This window comes from Polistes canadensis, unplaced genomic scaffold (assembly GCF_001313835.1).
Source record: "Polistes canadensis isolate GaletaPanama2010 unplaced genomic scaffold, ASM131383v1 scaffold_29, whole genome shotgun sequence".
Lineage (NCBI taxonomy): Eukaryota > Metazoa > Arthropoda > Insecta > Hymenoptera > Vespidae > Polistes > Polistes canadensis.
The window spans coordinates 307,371-328,058 of record NW_014569576.1 but is presented as its reverse complement, the minus strand read 5'-3'; the positions used below and the strand labels follow the sequence as shown (position 1 = coordinate 328,058).

At 36.3% G+C, this 20,688-nt stretch overlaps 1 protein-coding gene across 1 annotated transcript in view; it reads right to left on the bottom strand.

Annotated features, from left to right (window-relative positions):
* Window positions 1–20,688, bottom strand: part of LOC106784044 (AF4/FMR2 family member 4) — a 154,751-nt gene that overhangs the window by 14,612 nt on the left and 119,451 nt on the right. The window contains exons 4-7 of the mRNA XM_014743141.1: window positions 18,071–18,206; window positions 3,047–3,492; window positions 2,369–2,722; window positions 530–2,264 (exon numbers count right to left, since the gene is read on the bottom strand). Of these exons, the coding sequence (XP_014598627.1) occupies window positions 530–2,264; window positions 2,369–2,722; window positions 3,047–3,492; window positions 18,071–18,206 (2,671 nt within the window). The remainder of the gene's footprint in view (window positions 1–529; window positions 2,265–2,368; window positions 2,723–3,046; window positions 3,493–18,070; window positions 18,207–20,688) is intronic.

Here is a 20,688-nt window from a genome sequence, read left to right as displayed (position 1 = left end):
TAACATTAAATATTTGGTCGTTCGGTAAAGGTACTAAAGGTTCTAAGTGAGGCTTAACGATGTTAGTCGCTGTCTGGAAGGTTCATAACGATCAGCATCAAATTACAGTATCCCTCCGAGTCCTGGTGAGTACTTAACTCACCTCGAGCTACCCAAAAGTACGATGTTTTTATCATTTTAATGGTGAGACACTTGATTAACGAGAAACGAGTATAGAGTACCGAAGTGTCTTCTTGCGGCTTTGCCTTGACGTTAAGCTAATCGTCGAAAAAAGATCTCTGATAAAAACTTCGTCTTGGCCACTTATCTTACAAAAGGGCCGTATAATGAATCATCTCATTTGTTTTTTTTTCTTATTCTTTTTGCAATTTAGAATAGTACGGAAATTAATTTGAGAATGTAAATTTCAATTGTTTTATGAAACGAGCGTGTAACGTATGATTGATAAACAGCGTATATATATATATAATAATTTGTTATTTTTATAATAATAATAATAATAATAATAATAATAAAAAATAAGACTCACCAAACAAACCAGGCGGTTCAACGTCGCGTACTGAAAGACTCGAAGAAGCTTGCGAAGCACTGGATTCGGTGCTTTGAGTGCACCTAAGTCTCCTTCTAAGTTTTGGCATGTCAAAGGGCAAATCTCTCAAATCTACACTGGTCGCGCTACCGGAAGTTGTCGCATCCTGTTGCATGAGTAATCTTCGTCTACGAAGTTTTGGCATGTCAAACGGCAAATCTGACAATTCCGGTTCGTTATCAACGATGTTGATATTATCCAATTGGGGTTTTACCAAGTGAAAAGCGAAAGGCTTGCACTTAATACCGGCTCGAGACTCGATAGAAATACCGCTATCGGAGCCTTGAATTTCTGCATCTCCGGAAGACGACGATTGGAGAGCTAAATTAATGAGATTCTTGTTCTGAGGAGTTCGTCTCTTTTTAAAAGACGTGTCCATGGGAGACGTGACGGAGTTTGTATTTGTATTGGCTGCATTCGTATTGGTATTTGTATTAGTGTTTGTATTATTGGTCAACATAACATTATTTTCCGTGGTGATGCTTTCCTCGGGTGATGCTTTTTGAGAATTATTATTACGATTGTTGTCCGAGGTCTCCGAGGCCGGTTCCTGGGATGACTTGTCCGAAATTGGCGACAATATGTGAAGTTTATTGGCATGATGTGTCAGGAAGCCCGTTAAAGACGGTTGCTGATGATGATGATGATGATGATGATAACAATTTGTACCACCACTGTCGGAGCTATGTGAACTGAGACTGGTACTGTGGCGACTTTCAGAGCTACTCGTCGATCGATTACCTTCGCTGGTACTGCTTCTCAAAGACTCCATACTACCCCCACTACTACTGGTAGCCATACTTTCTGTACTAGAATAGCCAGCTCTACGCCTGCTGTTACGTAATTTGAATTCCAAAAGGCCGGCCTCTCTTCTTGTACGTGCAAGGTCACTTTCAGCTTCGTGAGGCCTACCCTTGAACTCCATAATGGGTTTGCTCTCGCGTATCAAACTTCTTGGACGTTGTCTCTCGTCTCTTGGCCTGCTCTTGAACTCGAGAATGAGTTCCTTGTCGAAACGACGACCCTGAGATGACTCAACGTTTTCCTGAACAAAGTTCTTAGGTCGGCTCTTTATCTCCAAAATACTGCCCTCGCTACTTTGCGGAGAATCCTTGGCACGTAAGGTCGACTTCACGGGCAGTCTCATGTCCTTCAAACGTGGATGATCCGGTTGGGATGGCAAATTTGGTGCGCTGCGTATATTCAGCAATAGGTGGTCGCGATTACCATGAAATTTCGCGGGTAGGGGTGCCGTTGATGGCGGTGAGGGTGTATACCCTCTCGCAGGAAGCCTGGGCGAGCCAGTTTTTTCATCGCTCGAATTTATCTGGAGGGATTCGATATCCTGGAACAGAGTCGAAATATTGTCTGATTGTTGCTGTTGTTGTTGTTGCGGCTGTTGTTGTTGCTGCTGTTGTTGTTGCTGTTGTTGTTGAAGACGGCTCGGAATTGGTTTTGGGCGGAGAAGTACGACTTTGCGTCGGTGGTCCTTGCTTGAATGCGATTGACCAGCATAAGGAATTTGTTGCTGTTGTTGCTGCTGCTGTTGCTGCTGCTGCTGTTGTTGTTGTTGCTGCTGTTGTTGTTGTTGCTGCTGTTGTTGCTGCTGTTGCTGCTTCGACGTATCCGTCGACGAACTCGTTCGACTCGTAGCCAACGCGCTACTGCTTCTTATCTATGTTATTAAAAAAAAAAAAAATAAAATAAAAGAACAAACTCGTGGATATCCAGAATAGTACCGACTATAAAATAATATATATTAAATCGGGAATGACTTACTTGAGAATGCAATACCGGATGATTGGTAACTCGATCGAGATCGTCGAGATCGTCGTCGGAACGATTGACCTTGCAATCGAAAGCGGTTTCGTAGAGGTGACGTTGTCTCGCCATCTCTTCCTCGTCTTCCTCCAAACCAACCACCACCACTTCCTCCTCCTCCTCCTCCTCCTCTTCCTCGTCCTCCCCCTCCACGTCGTCCTCGTCCTCCACGAGTATTGGTTGTGGATCTATTCTTCTGGTTCGTCGTAACTTTCGCGGTGCTGTTTGATGATGATGATGATGATGGTAGTGATGATGGTGATGATGAAGGAGTGGTTGCTGCTGCTGCTGCTGCTGTTGCTGTTGCTGTTGTTGTTGCTGTTGCTGTTGCTGTTGTATTTGCTGTTGTTGCCGCGTTGTCTGCGGCTGTCGTCGCTCTAACTCATCCTCTTCTTCCTCGGCTGATGCGACGCACGTACAAACGGTACTCGGAAGATCATGGCTCAGCAGCCTAGGCGGAGGCATGAGTGTGTGAACCCACTCTGTAATAATGCACGACGAGAGGAGCTCGCTATTTCTATCTGGGACAGCATGCTCGCTCCCCGATGTGGGGCTCACTAGATCTTGGTTCTGATAATTTTGTTGTTGCTGCTGATTATGTTGTTGCTGTTGCCCCTTCTGCTGTCCTCCTTGTTGCTGCTGTTGCTGTTGCTGCTGTTGCTGTTGCTGTTGCTGATGTTGCTGTTGGTGAGGCGAATAGGGACCCCCATCACCCGCCAGAGAATTTCTTTTCGGTATACCGGGTGTTCTTGAACGTTCCTCAGGCACGTCTAAACTCACACTCTTTCTGTATTTACTCGGTTGCGATCTTATTGGTTGTTCCGGTACTTTGAAGAGATCCCCGTAATAATACGGTGATGGATGACGAGCAGGTTGATTAGAGTCCGTAGAGGATTGATCAGCTAGGTGAACCAACGCAACGCAATCAACGAGAACACCATCCGTCGAAAGTGGTCTGTCGCTTTCTACTGAAGCCGCACGAAGCGAGCTAGAAGTGTACAAACTGTTCTTACGTTTCCTAGCCCCGATAAAACGTTCCTCGTTGATTTCATCTTCGCAAGAGGACCCGGAAGCGGATGGATCTGAAAAAAAAAAAAGAAACCAAAACGTTTCAATAATGAAATCAAATGATCTAGAAAATTCAACATAATAATAACGAGAAGTTCCTAATAAAACGTTCCAATCTCGATAAGACTTTTGCTGGATAACAAGAAAATGGTCATCGTCCAGATGATGGGGTAAGAAAAAAGGGGAAAGTTCGAAATTTAAGTGGAAGGGTGCGTAGATATATAATAAGGGGTAAAAAAAAAGGAAAGAGACAGAAAGAGAAAGAGGAAGAAGCCCTCGTAGTACCAGCCAAGGAAGGTAAAATGCTACGAGATTTTCATAATCGTTTCATCGTGACTCGTGATAGCAAGGAAGAGTAGAAGAGAAAAGAGGACACTTAGGGAATGCGAAATTGCCGTGAAACGATGGGTCCTCTTCTCCTTAAAAATCACTTCCTCCTGCGATGGGATATTATGGATAATGGTTTCTTGCCTCTTCCTCATTTTCTCATTCTGTCATTTTTCATCCTTACATGAACGTATCATATTCAATGCTTGTTGTTCTCTTTTTTCTATCTTTTTTTTTTCTCTTTTTTTTTTGTTTTCCCCGTGCGATAACTTAATCCGATGACACTCAGTTTACGATCATGTCACCAACACACGTTTAGTGAAATAGATTGCTTGAGGAGGAAACGGGAAATTACATTGACACCCGGTACACATTATACCTTTGGTGTGTTATACACACGCCGTTGGTGATAGGTGAAAGGAGTGGAGATAATGGGCGCATTATGCTCCAACGGAGGGACACCAGTTGGAATCCTCCTTGCGAGGAGTACCGAAGATAGTAGTCGGAAACGCTATAAACCATAATGGTAGAGAATCTGCCTCTGACAGGATACGGCATTGCGGGTATATACTGAAAAACTTAGTCCCATTGAAATAAAGTGGGATCAAAATTATTATCCTATATCGAGTGCTGTTGTATTATCGAGTGAACAAATTTACTGATAATATTTTAGTCCGAAAGGATCCCCAAAAGAAATTCTTTTTACGATTCATCCTCAAATAATTTATTATTATTAAGAATAAATCATATTTTATAAGACATTAACAAACACAAATTATCATTGAATCTATTATTACTGTTTACTCATAAGTATTTTAAGTACCTATACTCTAGAATTATTATGAATTAAGTAGATACCAGGATTTCATGCATAAAACACCTTTTATTATTATAAATCGTAAAGTAAACAGAGAAGAAGAAGAAATCTAGATATTTATTCAACAGATTTAGCAATCCTCTGAATTCTAACACCGACACGTTCTTTAATGCAAGGACTGCAATAAAATCACGAAATGCGGGATGAGAAATTCATTCTGTGTATGTATGTATGTGTGTATACGCGTCCCCTCTGTGTAAAATAAATAATTCTTAAAAAAATAAATTAAACCGTTTCTCACTTTAACAAGGAACGAGCATCAACGTATTTTTTATTGTATTTTCATTTGCTCTCTTCTTTGACACTCGTCCAAATTTCTTTATCTTCTTTTTAACGTTTGTCAAGAAATTCACAGAGTTCCTCATTGTATAAGGGAGAAAAGAAAGATATGATCTATGACATGAGAAAGGTGATGGTGGTGGTAGTGGTGGTGGTGATTGTAATCATGATAGAGGGTAAGCTTTGTCTTATCCATTCAACCTTTTCTTGAGACATAGAAACTTGGCACAGGAAACTGACAACGGGGTAGAATTTTTGGTAAAGTTATCAAATTCTTTTCTTTTGGTGTTCCTTTCAACTTTCTCTACGTTACCCATTCAACCCACATATATCATTTCAAATTGTCTACATTCACGAGTATCTCTTTGTATATCATTTTCATTCAGTACAATAAATTCAATTTATATTTCGTTTTGTGTGTTATTAGATTTATATTAAATAATATAATAGAATACATATAGATAAATATATTCGTTACCCAGTCTGAATAAAATTGTTATAACCTGAGATTCGTAGTAATATCCTTCAGACGATTGTAATATCATCTTTAGCGAAGGTCTAAGTTCAATATCAGCAAATTTTGTATCGAGGGCGAAGGGATTGAACGATCGTGAACGATTGAAAATGCAAAGTAGACAGGAAACCTCGAAAAATCATGAATATGCATCAGCCGAACTGTTACCTTTCAACGTTCAATTAAATAAATCGAAAAGTCAAGATTATTATTTATGAAATAAATAAATATCGATGATTTAAATATATCATCGTATAATTATACAATTTAATTTAATTATCTTTTTTTATTCTTGTTTTTTTTTTTTCAATAAACACGAAATTATTTTCAAAGAATATTTCTATATTAATACATCTCTATTACGTATCTCTGCACTTTCTGTATTTACGAAAACATTAATGAAATACTTAAATACAAATATATATATTTATATATATATATAGAGAAAGAGAGAGAGAGAGAGAGAGAGAATAAAAGAGGAAGTACCATTCTTTTCTCACGTAGCCTTTTGGCTAACAGCACGAGAGATGAAAGAAGACTGTCAAACACGCAAGTACGCTTGACCTGCTCGAAGAGTCGTTCGACCCACAAGCTATGGAAAGAAAAAGGCAGAGAAATAGGGAGAATAAGATAGAGAGAGAGAGAAAAAGACTCATAACACGAACGTTCCGAATAAAAACAAAAACACCCGCGATCGAGTTAGATTATTTCTACGTTGTCCCAACGTGCACAAATATCGATGATTAAAAAAAAAAAAAAGAAAAGATGAACGATCTAACGCAACAAGAAAATAAATTAATCCTAAAATTGATTGAGAGCTCCCTCCTCTCTCTATCCCCCACCCACCCATTGAGAAAAAAAAAGAAGACACGTGAAATTTGACCAACAAAATGATAAAAGAAAAAGATGAAAATAATATTTTCTGCCTGTCAAATTTGATGCAAATGACACCCACGACGCATACCCGCATTCGTACACGTATAGGCAACAAACACAGTTGCATGCAGTGTGTCCTGGCGTACCGCCAAATTGCTACGATATTGATTACCGATCGATAATCAGATTTACGAGACATCCGCTGGGCCCCGTTGGAATATTGCACAGAGGAAGGATAGAAACGTTCTATTAAACAAGAATAAAAGAGAAAGAGAGATAGAGAGAGAGAGAGAGAGAGAGAGAGAGAGAGAGAAAAGCAGAGATAGAGATAATGACAGAGATAGTGATAGAATGCATCGTGCAACGAAGATAACGAGTAAGAGAGAGAAGGAGAGTACCGTGCTGCTGGATCGGGATGCTGAATGCAACTCTAGGGACGAGGGATGGCATCCCTAATAGATTCATTAGGGATCCTGAGCGACAACCCTCCGCCGTCCGACAATCACTACGGACAACACGAAACGATGCAAGCTTGATGCAGGCGCAATGTACATGTGTGCATGGGTGTGAGGGTGAGAGAAAGTAACCCTTCTCTCACTATCGTTTATGGGATAGTTCGATGAGCGAATTTATAGAAGGGGTAATTTTCTAAGTAACAACTACATTCCCATGAGTTAATACTCATGATACTTGATCGAGAACGTTTACGGTACAATTGGTTAGTTAATTTAGTAGAAATTAGTCGTTAACCGCAAAACGTAATTTTCTTTTGTTAGATATTAATTTGTAAGATTTTCGAACAAAAACGATTGTATTCGTCGTTGTCGAAATATTTTTTTTTATAATTATTATTTGTTGAAATTGAAAACTGCCGTTTTATTTCGCGAAGTTTTCTTTAAGATCAATCCGTAAATTCTATTCGCGTCTATTACACGAAAAATGGGATATAATTACGTTTTTAATAGACAAACAAAAAAAAGAAAGGAAAAAGAACGGGGAGTTGTAATTATTAGCTCGGTCTTTTAGTTTTTTTTACGAGAACAAAACCAAGAGTCTTATTATTACAGAGTTTTATCGTCGTTGCCAGATTAAGCAGCGTTGTTAGTTATTCTCTTCCAAGTGGATCGTGCCAAGTGAGAAATTTCTTGCCAAATGTCGTAATTTAAAAAACAAAACAAAAAAACAAACAAAAAAGAAAAAAAAAGGATGAAATCGAAATAAAAACCTATAAAGTATTCATGCTCGATCGAATTGGCCACCAATGCATATTATACATACATACATGCACACATACATATATATATATATATATTAGAAGAACCAACAAAGCTAATCTTAAAATTGAATCGAATCAAAGAAAAGAACCCCCTCGGCCAAATCTTTTTATCGTATTAGCTACACCAAAAGATATAAGATTTTGTATCCTCTCGATATTATTAGATGAACAGTAGAAAATCCTAACGTTTTCTATATTTTCCTTAGCCTGTGATCCACGTGGATGAGGGCAACGACGAACGGAATTCCATGGAAGGCTTTATAATAAAGGAAAAGGCGAAAAATCTCCACACATTGAAAGAGAGAGAGAGAGAGAGGAAGAGAGAGAATTTGGGGTTGGTGGTGGCTATGGACCACTTTACTTCGCTTTTTATTAGATATTGTCCTCGTAACATAACCGAACGAAGATGACAACCCGGACGACGAAACACGTGGGTCGTCGTCTATGGGGGTCGTGGATGTATCGTTTTTGTATCGTTGACTATGATGGCGAAAAGAGCAAAAGGTAAAAGAACGAAAGGGGGAAAAGCTTTCAAAAAAGAACCCTAGGTATACTAGGTATAAGACAACACATGGGCTATTTCCAGAACCCGACACACCAAATCACGAAGCGTCTTTTTCTTCTTTTTCTTCTTCTTCTTATTCTTAACGTTTGAAGGAGAAGAAAAAGAAGAGAAGAAAATGAAGCAGGCCAAAAGATTACCAGAAGTCTACGAGTACGACAAAATGAAAGGCAATCTCAGTTATTGGCAAGACAGTATATATCAGAATCCATGGTTACGATGATCGTGGAACCTTTGTTGAAATAAAATGTGCCAAACGTGTCATGTTATATTACAATGGGTGTCGTAGAATGATACGCTTTTCCATATGATTATTATAATGATACGTCATAAAAATGTTTTAAGAATATACAGTTATCTTTTTTGTTACGTGAATACAACTTTAATATCTCTTTTTTTTTTTTATAAAATTCTATACGATTGAATGCTACAAAGATAAAAAAAAAAAAGGAATATTACATTAAGTAAAGATATTTTTTTTATATTACTTGTTGAATAATTAAATATAGTACCATTTGTAAATAACCACGATTATTATTGTACGTTTCTTTTTTTTTTATTTTTAAATTCACGTAAAAATATATGACATTAGTTATACATTTTTAATTCACATCATATACATATATATTTGTATCTTTTTATGTAACACGCAAACGTTTGAAATATAACAATCCATGATAAAAATATTAATAAACATTTAAAATAAAATACCATTTTCTTTTAATCCAGGGATCTCTTTTTAGAAATCAGTAATCTTCGGTATATCTCGAGTAGGTACCCTGTTTCATGCAACCAAGATTCTCCCACTCTCTCTCTCTCTTTCTTTTTCTCTTTCTCTCCTCGTCTCACGAAAGCTTGTGAAAAGAAGCTACTAACGAGCCAAAGTCATCGAGGTCACGTTAAGCAGTGAAAGAAAGATGGAACACGCGCTAAGGAAAAGATGAGAAAGGATAAGAAAAGATAGAAGAAGGGTGAGATGAGGAATATAACTTTCAAAGAAAAAAATTCGTCCTCTTCTCTCTTTTTTATTTTTTCGCCTTTTTTTTTTTCACCGCCATCTTCTTCGTTCCGTTTTCTCTTTTTTCTCTTTTTTCCGTTCACCCGCAAGGATTAAAAAAAAAAAAAAACCTTCTAAGACAAGACAAGGAAAAAAAAATATCTATAAAAACTACTGTGTTCTGAGAACAGAAGGTGTTGGTTGGATTACGAAAGATGAATTCTCATGGTTCACTGATTACAAGAACACCAAGTCAAAAAAGAATCTTAAACCTCGGAGTTGATCTTTCCTGTCTTTGATTACTCTTTCGCGTCGACAGATAATAACGAATCCAAGAAGAAATCTGTCTCAGGGAGAAGAAGAAGAAGAAGAAAAAAAAAAAAAAGCAACGTTAACGGTGCTCCAATGGATTCCTCACTTTTCGCGGCTTTTTCGCGACATAGAAAAATTAAAGGAAGGCGCCTGGGGTTCGCGTCTTTGAACGCTTTAAGTGGCAATTACGTTCCTTTGCTCTTTCTGTCAAAGAGAGAGAGAAAGAAAGAGAAAGAAAGAGAGAAAAAATACACTCACTTTTTCCATCTTCTTTATTTTTTACATATTTTAAATGAATATTATCAAAATTATATCAGAATTTTTCGAGTACGTATCAAAAACAATATCTTATACATATATATTTATTTAACTTTTTGGTTAATATTTACGATAATTTGTCGCATGAACGAATTTGAATAAAATCATAAAGATCGATAAAGCTATTTTTTTTTTTTACGGTATTTAAGGAAAAAGAATTATTATCGTCATAAGCGCGTTATTGTTTATGCATGAAAAGCGAATGCAAGACGCAAAAGAGAGAGAGAGAGAAAGAACGAGAGAAAGTAAAAAAGGGCCCGATCCAGAGAGGGAAGATCCTTTGATCTACGTAGAAAGTGGAAAAGGAACGTGCGTGCGATCCGAAGGGCGGAAAGGGAGGGCTCTGCTTCCGGCCGAAGCCGGAGTGCTGATTTTAAAAGGCGCGGAGGGACACGCCTTTGAGCGTTTGGAGTGGCAATTACTTGCTCTGTCCTCAAATTACTTACTCCAGTAATTTTATTCCGGTCGTCCTTAGTCACTAAAGGCTACGACCTTTAGTACTCCAACGTCGTAGAATTCGCAAACAGACTTTTCACGATCAAGCCCTTATTTCTGTCCTATCTTCATTTGTTTACATTTAAGATAGTCAAACTGTTTCGTTCGATATCATTAATACAATCTTAATAATCCACGATACTAAATCGGAATATCTATTAGCAAAAAGAAAAATTGATTTACGTCGAGTATATTATATAATAATAATAATAATAATTGTCGTATAATTTGAAGCAACTGTGTATGTACGCAACACCCATTGAATTTTCCTTTCGCATCTTTAAAACTCTCGACAACAATTATATAATATTATTATTATATTTATCATCGATTGGACGAAACATTGTTGCTTTTGAAATGTCTAACGATTTAAGTTTAAAAAAAAAAAAAAAAAAGTGCATACGCTTTATTCTATACCGCGATACACAAGGTAGAATAAATATATTCTATTCGATTTAATTTGAAGAAGTTTAGACTTCGAGTTTCGTGCGTGACACTTAAAACGAATCGTCGAATTGACCGGCACACTTTGCTCAGACCACTCGAGTATTCGGTTGAGAGTATGAATTAAGTGGACAAATTTTTACTCCCTTTAAAACTTTCCCTAAAATATTAACGAGTAGATACTCGACTAGAGGCGTTTTTCCTCAACGTGTCACGAACAACGAAAATATATATATAATCACGATTGACAAAAATTTGTTTTCTATAAATAATTAACGCGAACGATAAATTGATACAATGAAATAAAGAATGCGATATAAATAATAAAAAAGAGAGGAAAAAAAAAGTAAGAAATCAAAATGTTCTCAATCTAAATCCAAACGTAAAACGCCATTTCGATTTCGATTTTGATTTAGAGTGCATTCATTTTTTTTATTTCTTCTCTCGAAACGATCAAAAAGTCCTAAAAAATCATCTGTAGTAATAAAAGTACCATTAAATTGGTACAAAGTGGTTATAATTATGAACGGAGGAGTCCCTTTACGATTCAAAGGGAACTCGTGAACAATTTCGTTCCTCGTTAAGAGTAACCCATTCGAAATAGAAAAAGAGAGAAAGAGAGAAAAAGAGAAATAGAAATAAAAAGAAAGAAAGAGCACCGCGTTGGATCGTTAAGGTCCAATTGATTTTGTTCGAAATAAAATCAATGTTTGCTTCATTGCGAGGGGGCAGGGGGAAGGGGTCAAATGGTAGACAAAGATAGACGAAACAATAGACATAAAGAGAAAAAGAGAGGAAATATCGAGGAAAAGGGGTAGCATCGAAACTGTCGTTGACTGAGGGAGGTTCTAGGAGGAGGTGGATGGAAAGGGGTCGAAGGGGGTCGAAGGGGGTCGAAGGGGGTGTGGAGATAGCGAGAGATGGACGGATTATACGCTTACCCTATCGGTAGACATCGTTCGATTGAAATCTACATCGGTGGTCACGCGCGAATCACGCTCGTTTGCTTCGTCGAAAAAGGGTTGACTAACTCCTGCGTTTTCGAGGGCTCCTGGTAGTAGAGGGGGGATAGAGGGGAAAGTGTCGGAAGACAGAATCCGAATGCGGCCCGATTGCGGATCCTGCTTCGTTAAGCCACCCGTTGCTTTCAGTTTATCTCTATTAATCGAAACTACGAAGGACCGATATGAACATTTCCCGATCGGACGTCAGTTGGTACACGAGTGGCCCTTCGAAAAGGGTGACGTACGATAATTGTTTGACGAACTTCTCGGAAAGAAAAATAGAAAATGTATGACATTCTTTATTTCATTGTATTTTTTGGTATTATTATTATTATTATTATTATTATTATTATTAATTCTTTGACTGTTATTAACGCACTGATATGCGTTTAGTAAAAGTGTGCCAGTGTGATCTATCGTACGAGTTTGCAATATTGTTTTGTGTCTTGTCACATGTAAATTCTATCGTAAGAAACAAAAACTTGAATTATTGAATATAATTTATTATTATTAGATCTTTGTTAATAATAATATCAATCAACGGAAACAATCGCACTGATAATAAATTATTCCATTCGTATAAAACATTTCGGCAAAAGTAATCAGCGTTCAAAGGGTTAACATTCGCGTTGGTTTACTATAAAATGAAATAAAACGTTGATGACTAAAACGAGAAGGATATAGAACGAAAGATTTTTATCGTTTAGTGAGATTAGAATAAAAAATAATTGTAGAAATTGTGCATAAGTATTGAAATGAGATTCTAATGTTTAAAGTACATCCTCCACCTGTCTCTACAACACACGCGAACGAGATTTTACCGAAGGACGAATAGGATCTTACCCCCTAGTCGAGACGATCGTTATCTCTTATCTCTGTAACTTACGCACCCAACTACGTGGCCCCGAGGCAGCAAAGCAACATCTGATACGAGAAAGATTAGACGAAGCTAAGCGAGCTAGTAAAATTATCTCTCAAGGATATGCAAATCGTGACATAAATGTTAATTATAATTGCCCATGAAATGAATTCGAGGAAAAGGGGGAGTTCGTTCTTCTTCTATCTTTCCTCTTCTCTCTTTTTTCAATATTACAACATCTCGTTAGAAAGAGTAAGGATTACTATTATTATTATTATTAATCTCTCGTCTGGTTTTATTAAAAAAAAAAAATGAAATTATTTGGCTTCGAGCTGTATCGTTCGAACGAGACAATCTAAACGCGCGCATGTGTGTATGTGTGTGTGTGTGTGTTTTGTTTACACACAAATTACTGCAACAACAATTTTTTTCAAATATTAAAAACGAAATGTTCCTTTACTGCATAAGAATTTAATAAAAAAAAAAATAGAAATTTAATAATATCATTGTGATTGAGAATAAATGAAATAAATGAAATAATACAAAAATAAAGAAAAAAAAATACCAATTTGACTATATCTCTATATTTTTATCGCAGGTTTCATTTCATTCATCTTCAAGAATAACGAAACGAAGTGAGATAAATAGAGGAAAATAAGCTCGGCAAATTGATATCGTTTAGTATCTTCTCGCAGTGGAGGGAAAACAAATAACCATAGCTGAAGTTTGAGAAATCTGTAGGGTCGTTAATAATCGTGTTTGTGGTAACCAGTCAGAGTATGAGGAAGAAGAAAAAGAGCAATTGCTACGTTTAATAAATATAGGAAAATATTATGTGTTGACGTGAAACTGTACTGACGTTAGTGAGAAAAATAAAACAAAATTGCAACAATTAGGTATACCTAATATATAAGTATAGCAGTATAATTTCAAATCTATTAATAATATTACAAATATTTTCAATAAGTTATAACAATCGATTATTAATAGTTTAGTTTCTATCCGTAATAAAAATTGTTGTTAATTGAAATTTTTGATTAAGAGTATATTTTGAAAATGTTTAGACCGTTCGTTTCTAAAGCAAGTATCGATCTTCCAACAAAACAGTCCTTCCCATTCTGTATCCTACGTTCATTGTTCTCGTAATTTCATTCGAATTCGTTTGGTAGGTAGCCCGGTCGTCGCTATGGAGGATGTCAAAACGTTCATCGATCCACGTGAACGTGATTTCATGGTACCCGAAACGAAATGATAAGGTTAACTCATTCGACAGAACTTACAGTGAATGTAAAATAATAATTCAAAAATATAAATACAAAGTTTAATTAATTTAACAAAAAAGAAATACAACAGAAAATTAATAACTCGAATGATATTAAGCGAGGAGTGGCGAGGGGGGAGGAAGAGAGGGAAGGGAAAGGGGGGAGACAGAAAAAACCTACGAAAACAATATTTTCAAAAGAAAACTAATCTTTAGAAATTTCTAAATTTTTCTCATGAATATATTCTTCTACGAACATTTTTAATTACGTGCATCTATAATAATATCGAAAGTTTTTTAATCTATCTTATTCCAGCCAACCCTTCTTTCCATTATTCCTTATATATCATCAAGAGGAAACGTTAGGAGTAACTACCATTACCAAGAGAAATTCATGTAATTCGATATGAAAGAAGAGACACTTAGTTCAATGTCTCATCTTCGTCATCATAGTAGTGTTATAAGCATTTCACTAATCTAACTTGTGAAATTGTGCGCAAGAATTAAGATCGTCGTTAAAGTAAAGAAAGAGAAAGAGATAGAGAAAGAGAAAGTGAGAGAGAAAGTGTAAGTTAGAGAGTAAGATAGAGATAGAGTAATGGTAGGTAAAGATCTGAAAGGTACTTGATGCCATTGGTAGCAAGGTAGAGAACCATGCCGTTGACAGTTTGTAAATGATCCAGTTTGCCGGCTGAGAAAGTGAGAAATAGGGAAGAAGGGCTTGCTAAAGGAATAGGATAGATATATATATATATAAATTTAGAAAGAGATAGAGAGAAGGACGAGGATGAATCTCGTTCCAAGAAAGGGAAATGAGTATAGAAGAGAAGCCTCTGGAAAAGGGGTGGAATGGTCCCCGTTAACTATTCATCTTCGTGGCGATCCAACAAAACTTTCCGACCCGTTTTACCCGCACCTACGGAATACTAAAACTGTTGCGAGACGAATCTTCTTCTTCTTCTCCTTCTTCAAGCATTGCGAATACATAACCGATAAGAAATTGTAAAGGAAGTTTATTCGATCCTGAATTATATCCGCTATTTTCTAGACATCAAATTTGAAATTGTAATAGTGGTGTAGAGTAACGTTACATCACTATCTTTTTGTTAAAAAAGGAACGAAAATAATTTGAAATTATTATAGCTTATATTTATATGATCAATATTTTTTTTTATCGTTATTTTAAATAAATTATATCGAATTTATTCTATTACGATATATTATAACTCTGACACAATTTTGCTTTTATTATAAATTAGTATCGATCATTTAATAAAAAAATAACTGACGGCATTTTATAATATATATATATCGAATAAAATATTGGTATAAAAGTGATCATTAGTTTTTGAACAAAATATTGATCAAATAAATAAAAGCAAAACTGTTGTTCAAATAAGTATTTTAAAAATATAATATTTTAGCGTCTCGAGCGAAAGTAAATTAAATGGACGTGAAATTTCGGTGAAATTAGGTTATTTTCTTTTTTTCTTTTTATTATATATCTATATTGTTTATGAATTTCCTTCCAGTTCGTCGATCCGTATATCGTAGATCGTCCTACGAACGAGCATTTAATGTGAAACAGACCGGGGCTCTTCTACAAGCTGGACAACGAACAAACGAACGGACGGCTTGTCATTTGCATACAATGAACCCATGGTCGCGTTAACTGCTCGGGGATGCGGAACGAGCTACAAGTCACCTGGTACCAGTAATTGAAATGAGGGAAGTTCTTTGGAAGGGTAGTTTCCAAGAGATGATCATCGTGGGATGACCGAGAGAAAACTTATACAAAGACAATAGAAATTTTATATTGCGATTCAAAAAAAAAGGAACTTTAAAATGATGCAATTGAAGAATGAAAAGTATTCCCGTATTGAAAATGATCGATTATAATATTGATCTATTCAAAGTATGCGATACGTAATATATTATATTATATATATCAATCGTATATTAATTATCTCATTATATTACAAAAGATATTAATCGTGTAATAGTATCTGTGAACAAATTGAATGAGAAGATGAACGAAGGAAAGATTGGCGAGTTCGTTAATCGCTCGATTTTTAATTATTTCCAACAGCGAATAGTGGAACGAGCCAAGAAAAACCTATGTCGATGGTGAGTAAATGGGAAGAGTCCTGTTGGAAACGGTTAATAAGTCCCGAGAAGGGGATCAGATAAAGAGAGAGAGAGAATGATAGAAAGGGAAAGGAAAGAGGAATGGTGCGGAGCTGAAAAACCCCTTGAAACTTTACAGACTAGGAGAATGAACGAAACGAGAGTGAGGACGAGTCGTTGCTTTCGATGTTGCTGTTACTGATGTTGGTAGTAGTAGTAGTGATAACGATGGTAGTAGGTACCCGGTGATGGTGCTGACATCGCATAGAGAGGGTAGAGTTTAATTAAATATCACACGACATATTATGGGGATGAGATAGACGCACCGTGTAGATTGCTCTTGCTCTTGCTCTTGCTCTTGCAAGTAAACGTCAGGGACAGAACTCGATGTTGAAAAGTTCAAACGAATCGAACCCTAGAGAAGGTAGTTTCTGGATATTATCATTGAGTAGGTAACCACCCTAGACCCTAAACGACATTGGTGTCCGGATATAGAGAGGAAATGTCGAGACATTTTTGCTTCACTGGGGTGTGCGTCTGTCCCCTTATTTTTTTTCTTTTTGTTTTTTTTTTTTTTACAAATATCGACTACTCTGAAAATTCCATCGGACTGATCCCTCGACTACTTTTTCTTCTTCTTCTTCTTTTTTTTTTCTCCCTTTCTTACAACCGTCATTTTCAACACGTTTAACAATAACGAAGTAACCGACAATTCGATTCGATTTTCGACCAAGCAAATTTCTTCGAGTCTTTCTGTGAAATGAAAAAAAAAAAAAAGAAACAAAACTTTAAGCAATAAATCTAATATATAATATCGTAATACGTTAACAATAATGAAGAATTTAACTTAACCCCGAGAGGATTTTATTTTCGTATCGTTAAAACACGAAGAACGTTGTTGATGATTACTCAGAAGTAAATCCAAAGTCACGTTGAAATTCTCAAAGGATTCTCTCTTACTTGGAGATTGCGTGCAGGGACTTACTTATGTTAGTCCAAAGCTACCATCGTCACCCATCCAGGATAACAGGAGAGGGCAAAGGAAACGTTTACTCGTTGCGTTTACACAGTTTCTTCCGGTGGCTTGAACTCCTACCTATCTACCTACCTACCTACCTACCTTCCTTCGATTCATACCACCACATCCTACGATACTCTACGAATTAAAAGCCCATGAATATGGTAAGGATGCAAATTCCAGGATGGTGTTTACTCGGGATCAGTGTTACTCGGCAATCTGCATATTTGAGTGTCAGAGAGACACTGGAATGAGAGAGAGAGAGAGAACTGTGCTGGTCTATGTCAAGCCTATCAGTGTCCCTTATCTCTCTTTCTCTATCACGATCTTTCTGTCGTTGTTGAGTAGGGTTGGAAAGTCTAGAATTTAAACTAGATACTGCCCATGCGAGATAACTATGGAAGTTAATTACCACGAGACGAGACATTTTCCTCCTGAGTACATCACTTAACTGCCAGAGACTTGTTTAATGATCTGTTTCCTAATCACGAATCGAAATGTACTTAAACGATCGATTACATTTTCGAATTGACAAGTAGGATGAGTATATCGATGAACGAATGATCGATAAATCACAAATATTAAACTCCCCGAGCGTGATTATTAATCATAAATCAATATTTCATTTAAGAAGCTAAATGATAGGGATCGTCGTTCTGACATTTAACTTGATCCACTCGAATCCTTTTGAACAATTTCTCAAAGTAATCAAAATGTCTAGTAGGTACCTGTACAAAAGAATTTCTTAAGAAGGCAACGTGTAGGAAAAGCAAGATTCGTTCGATAGATAATAAGAAGAAGCTGCTTGAAAAAAAAAAAAACTCAGGAACCATCTTCGATCTATCGATAATTGTATAGATGAACGAACCACTTGGTTCAATTCTATGACGATAGCTATAGTTCCTTCGTTATAATAACGATCATTATTAAAGTTTAATCATGAACAAATAAAATAATCCGATTAGAACAATTCCCATTATCAACGAGTCACGATGAGAATATACACATTATATATTTCAATATATACAAATAATTATTTAACTTACCTGTATATGGTCGACAATAATTGCGATTTACTTTGCTGTAAAGCGTTGGCAAAGATGCTTCAGCACCTGGCTCAATATAAGCTTTACTCTTGCTATCTCTAGGATCACTGTACTGTTCCACGATCTCAACTTCTGCCTAAAACAACAAATAATACATTTTTTTTTTTAATAATATTACATTGACATTTCTTTATATGGTATAATAATTAAAATTTATATTTATATTACAAACATAAGGAATATGTTATATAATAATAAAAATATATCATATTTTTATTAAGAAAAAAAAAAACATACGCATTTGGCAAGAGGATACTATAATAATTATTAGCATTAACCGCTTCGACAATACTAATTTGGCAGCGGTTCTACTTCTTTCTTCTTTCTCCTTCTCTCTCTCTCTCTCTCTCTCTCTTTCTCACTCACTGTAAAGTTTGTACTTAAACAGTGACGTCTAGAGCTTCCTCTCTTTAGGGGCCACCACGAGAAAGGGTTATTGCCAGAGTTTCCTTCGCCTAAACGTACGAAGCACGTTAACTCCAAACCGTTTCCACCATCTGAACGTAGCCAATTGCGGTAATGCCTTGGCTGAAGTTAGAGAGAGAGTAAACATTTTATACTATACCCATTAAATGATCGTTAATTTCCAAAAGAGAAAACAACATATTATTTTTATGTAAAATTTTGGATCACCATAAAAATATAATTTTATTAAACAATACCACAAGAAAATATATCAATAATATTTAATTGATGACATTATTGATATAATTAAGTATTAACATACACACACATTAATTGATGATTTTATTAAAAGCTAATAAAGTAAAATTATTAATACGACGAAAAGATATCCAATAGTAATAGCATATAATATTTAATAGAGATTAATTAAGGAATTGATCCTAAATGTACTACCCATCCCCCACCACCACCCCCAATCTATTCAGGCTTAGATAACATTGATGAAACTTATCAATAAAACGGAAGGGAGGAAAGCAAAGCATTAAGAAAAATACACAAACTGTCTTGAACAAATCGACTTGGTTGATTGAGCGAAGAAAAAGTAACTTTGGGCTACACCCACCACCACCACCACCACCACAACCACTGCCAACCCATTTCTCTGAATATATTTTTCCTTTACCCACCCTTCATTCCATCGTACGTTCCTACTCCTCACCAAGTAAGAAACTTTCCCTCTCGCTAATAATTCTTCTCTCTTTTCACTTTCTTCGATATTAATGACAACATCGAGATAATGACAAGGTAATAACGATGTCCTCGGGCAAATAATAAAGAAGAGAAGTACGAATCGAAGAAAAATCGAAAGATAGATAACCGGAACGTAGTGTAAAAGAGAGAGAGAGAAAGAGAAAGTTAAGATTTCTTGAGCAAGAAAACGTCTGATCAATGGGAAGAAGAGTCTCTGTCTTGTTTTTCTTACAGATAAAATGGTATGAGTGTATCAGAAGGCAAATAAAAACAAAAAAGTGGATAACTGAGACGCTGGAGTGCTGGCTGGCTGGCAGAGAGATGAGCCACCACCACCACAGTATCACCAAGAGAGGAAGAAGAAAGATGAGAAGCTATCCGAGCAAAAACGTTGCTAGAAAAGTGGGAAAGAGAGAGATAAATAGAGAGAAAGAGAGGAAGACGGGAACAACCTGGAAGGTTTGAGATGGATGAGAAGACGGCGAAGAAGACAAGTAGCCTTAAATTGAAAGAACCCGAAATTGGAATTCTCCTGCCAAAGTTGAACGTCGTCGCTAGCTGCCCTCGGGGGGTTGTTCCTCAAGGCGAAAAGGTCTGTCTCGATTCACCACCATCTTCTTCTCTACCCTCCTCCTTCCCCCGTTAAAGAAAGTGAACGAGTAAGAAAGAAAGAAAAAGAAGTCCCTGGTAACACATAAATTCGTGGATGTTTATACGGAAATTACGAAGGTACCTTTCGACGATAGGAGAAGTAAATAAGTATGGTACGAGAGAAAGTCTCGATCCATGGCTGTTGAAAATTTGACTCTGACGAACCGAATCCCTATGACTTTTCCCACTAATGTAAACATCACCAATGAGGTGTATCATTTGAATGAGCAAGCTGTCGTTTCTCGGTTTTACTTCGATTAAGTCGACACATCGACAAATATTGCGAATTTATAATAACTTTTCTCTTAACGAACAAGGACTCTATTTCTATGAAATTTCAATCAAATTTCTATTACAATTTATTTCTATCATTTATTCAAAGACACATAATATAACTTAAACTTTATTTCTTTTTAATATCTATATTTACAATATATATATATTATTTTTATTTTCTATTAAAATTTTACGATCGATTAGAGATTCATTTTTGAATTATGAAATAATAAGTATGTGAGGAAGAAAAAAAAATATAATAATGCGAGTAAATGGATAAATGCATGATATAATAATTCGTATTAACCCCGACCCCTATTCTTTATTTCTGCCATATTGCACGAACCTTTCGTTACTTTCCGCGGAATGAGCAAACGATTTTGAATGGATTATTACGTAAAAGGTAGTTGTTTCCCTTCCCTTCTTTCTCTCTCTCTCTCTCTCTCTCTCTCTCTCTCTCTCTCTCTCTCTCTCTC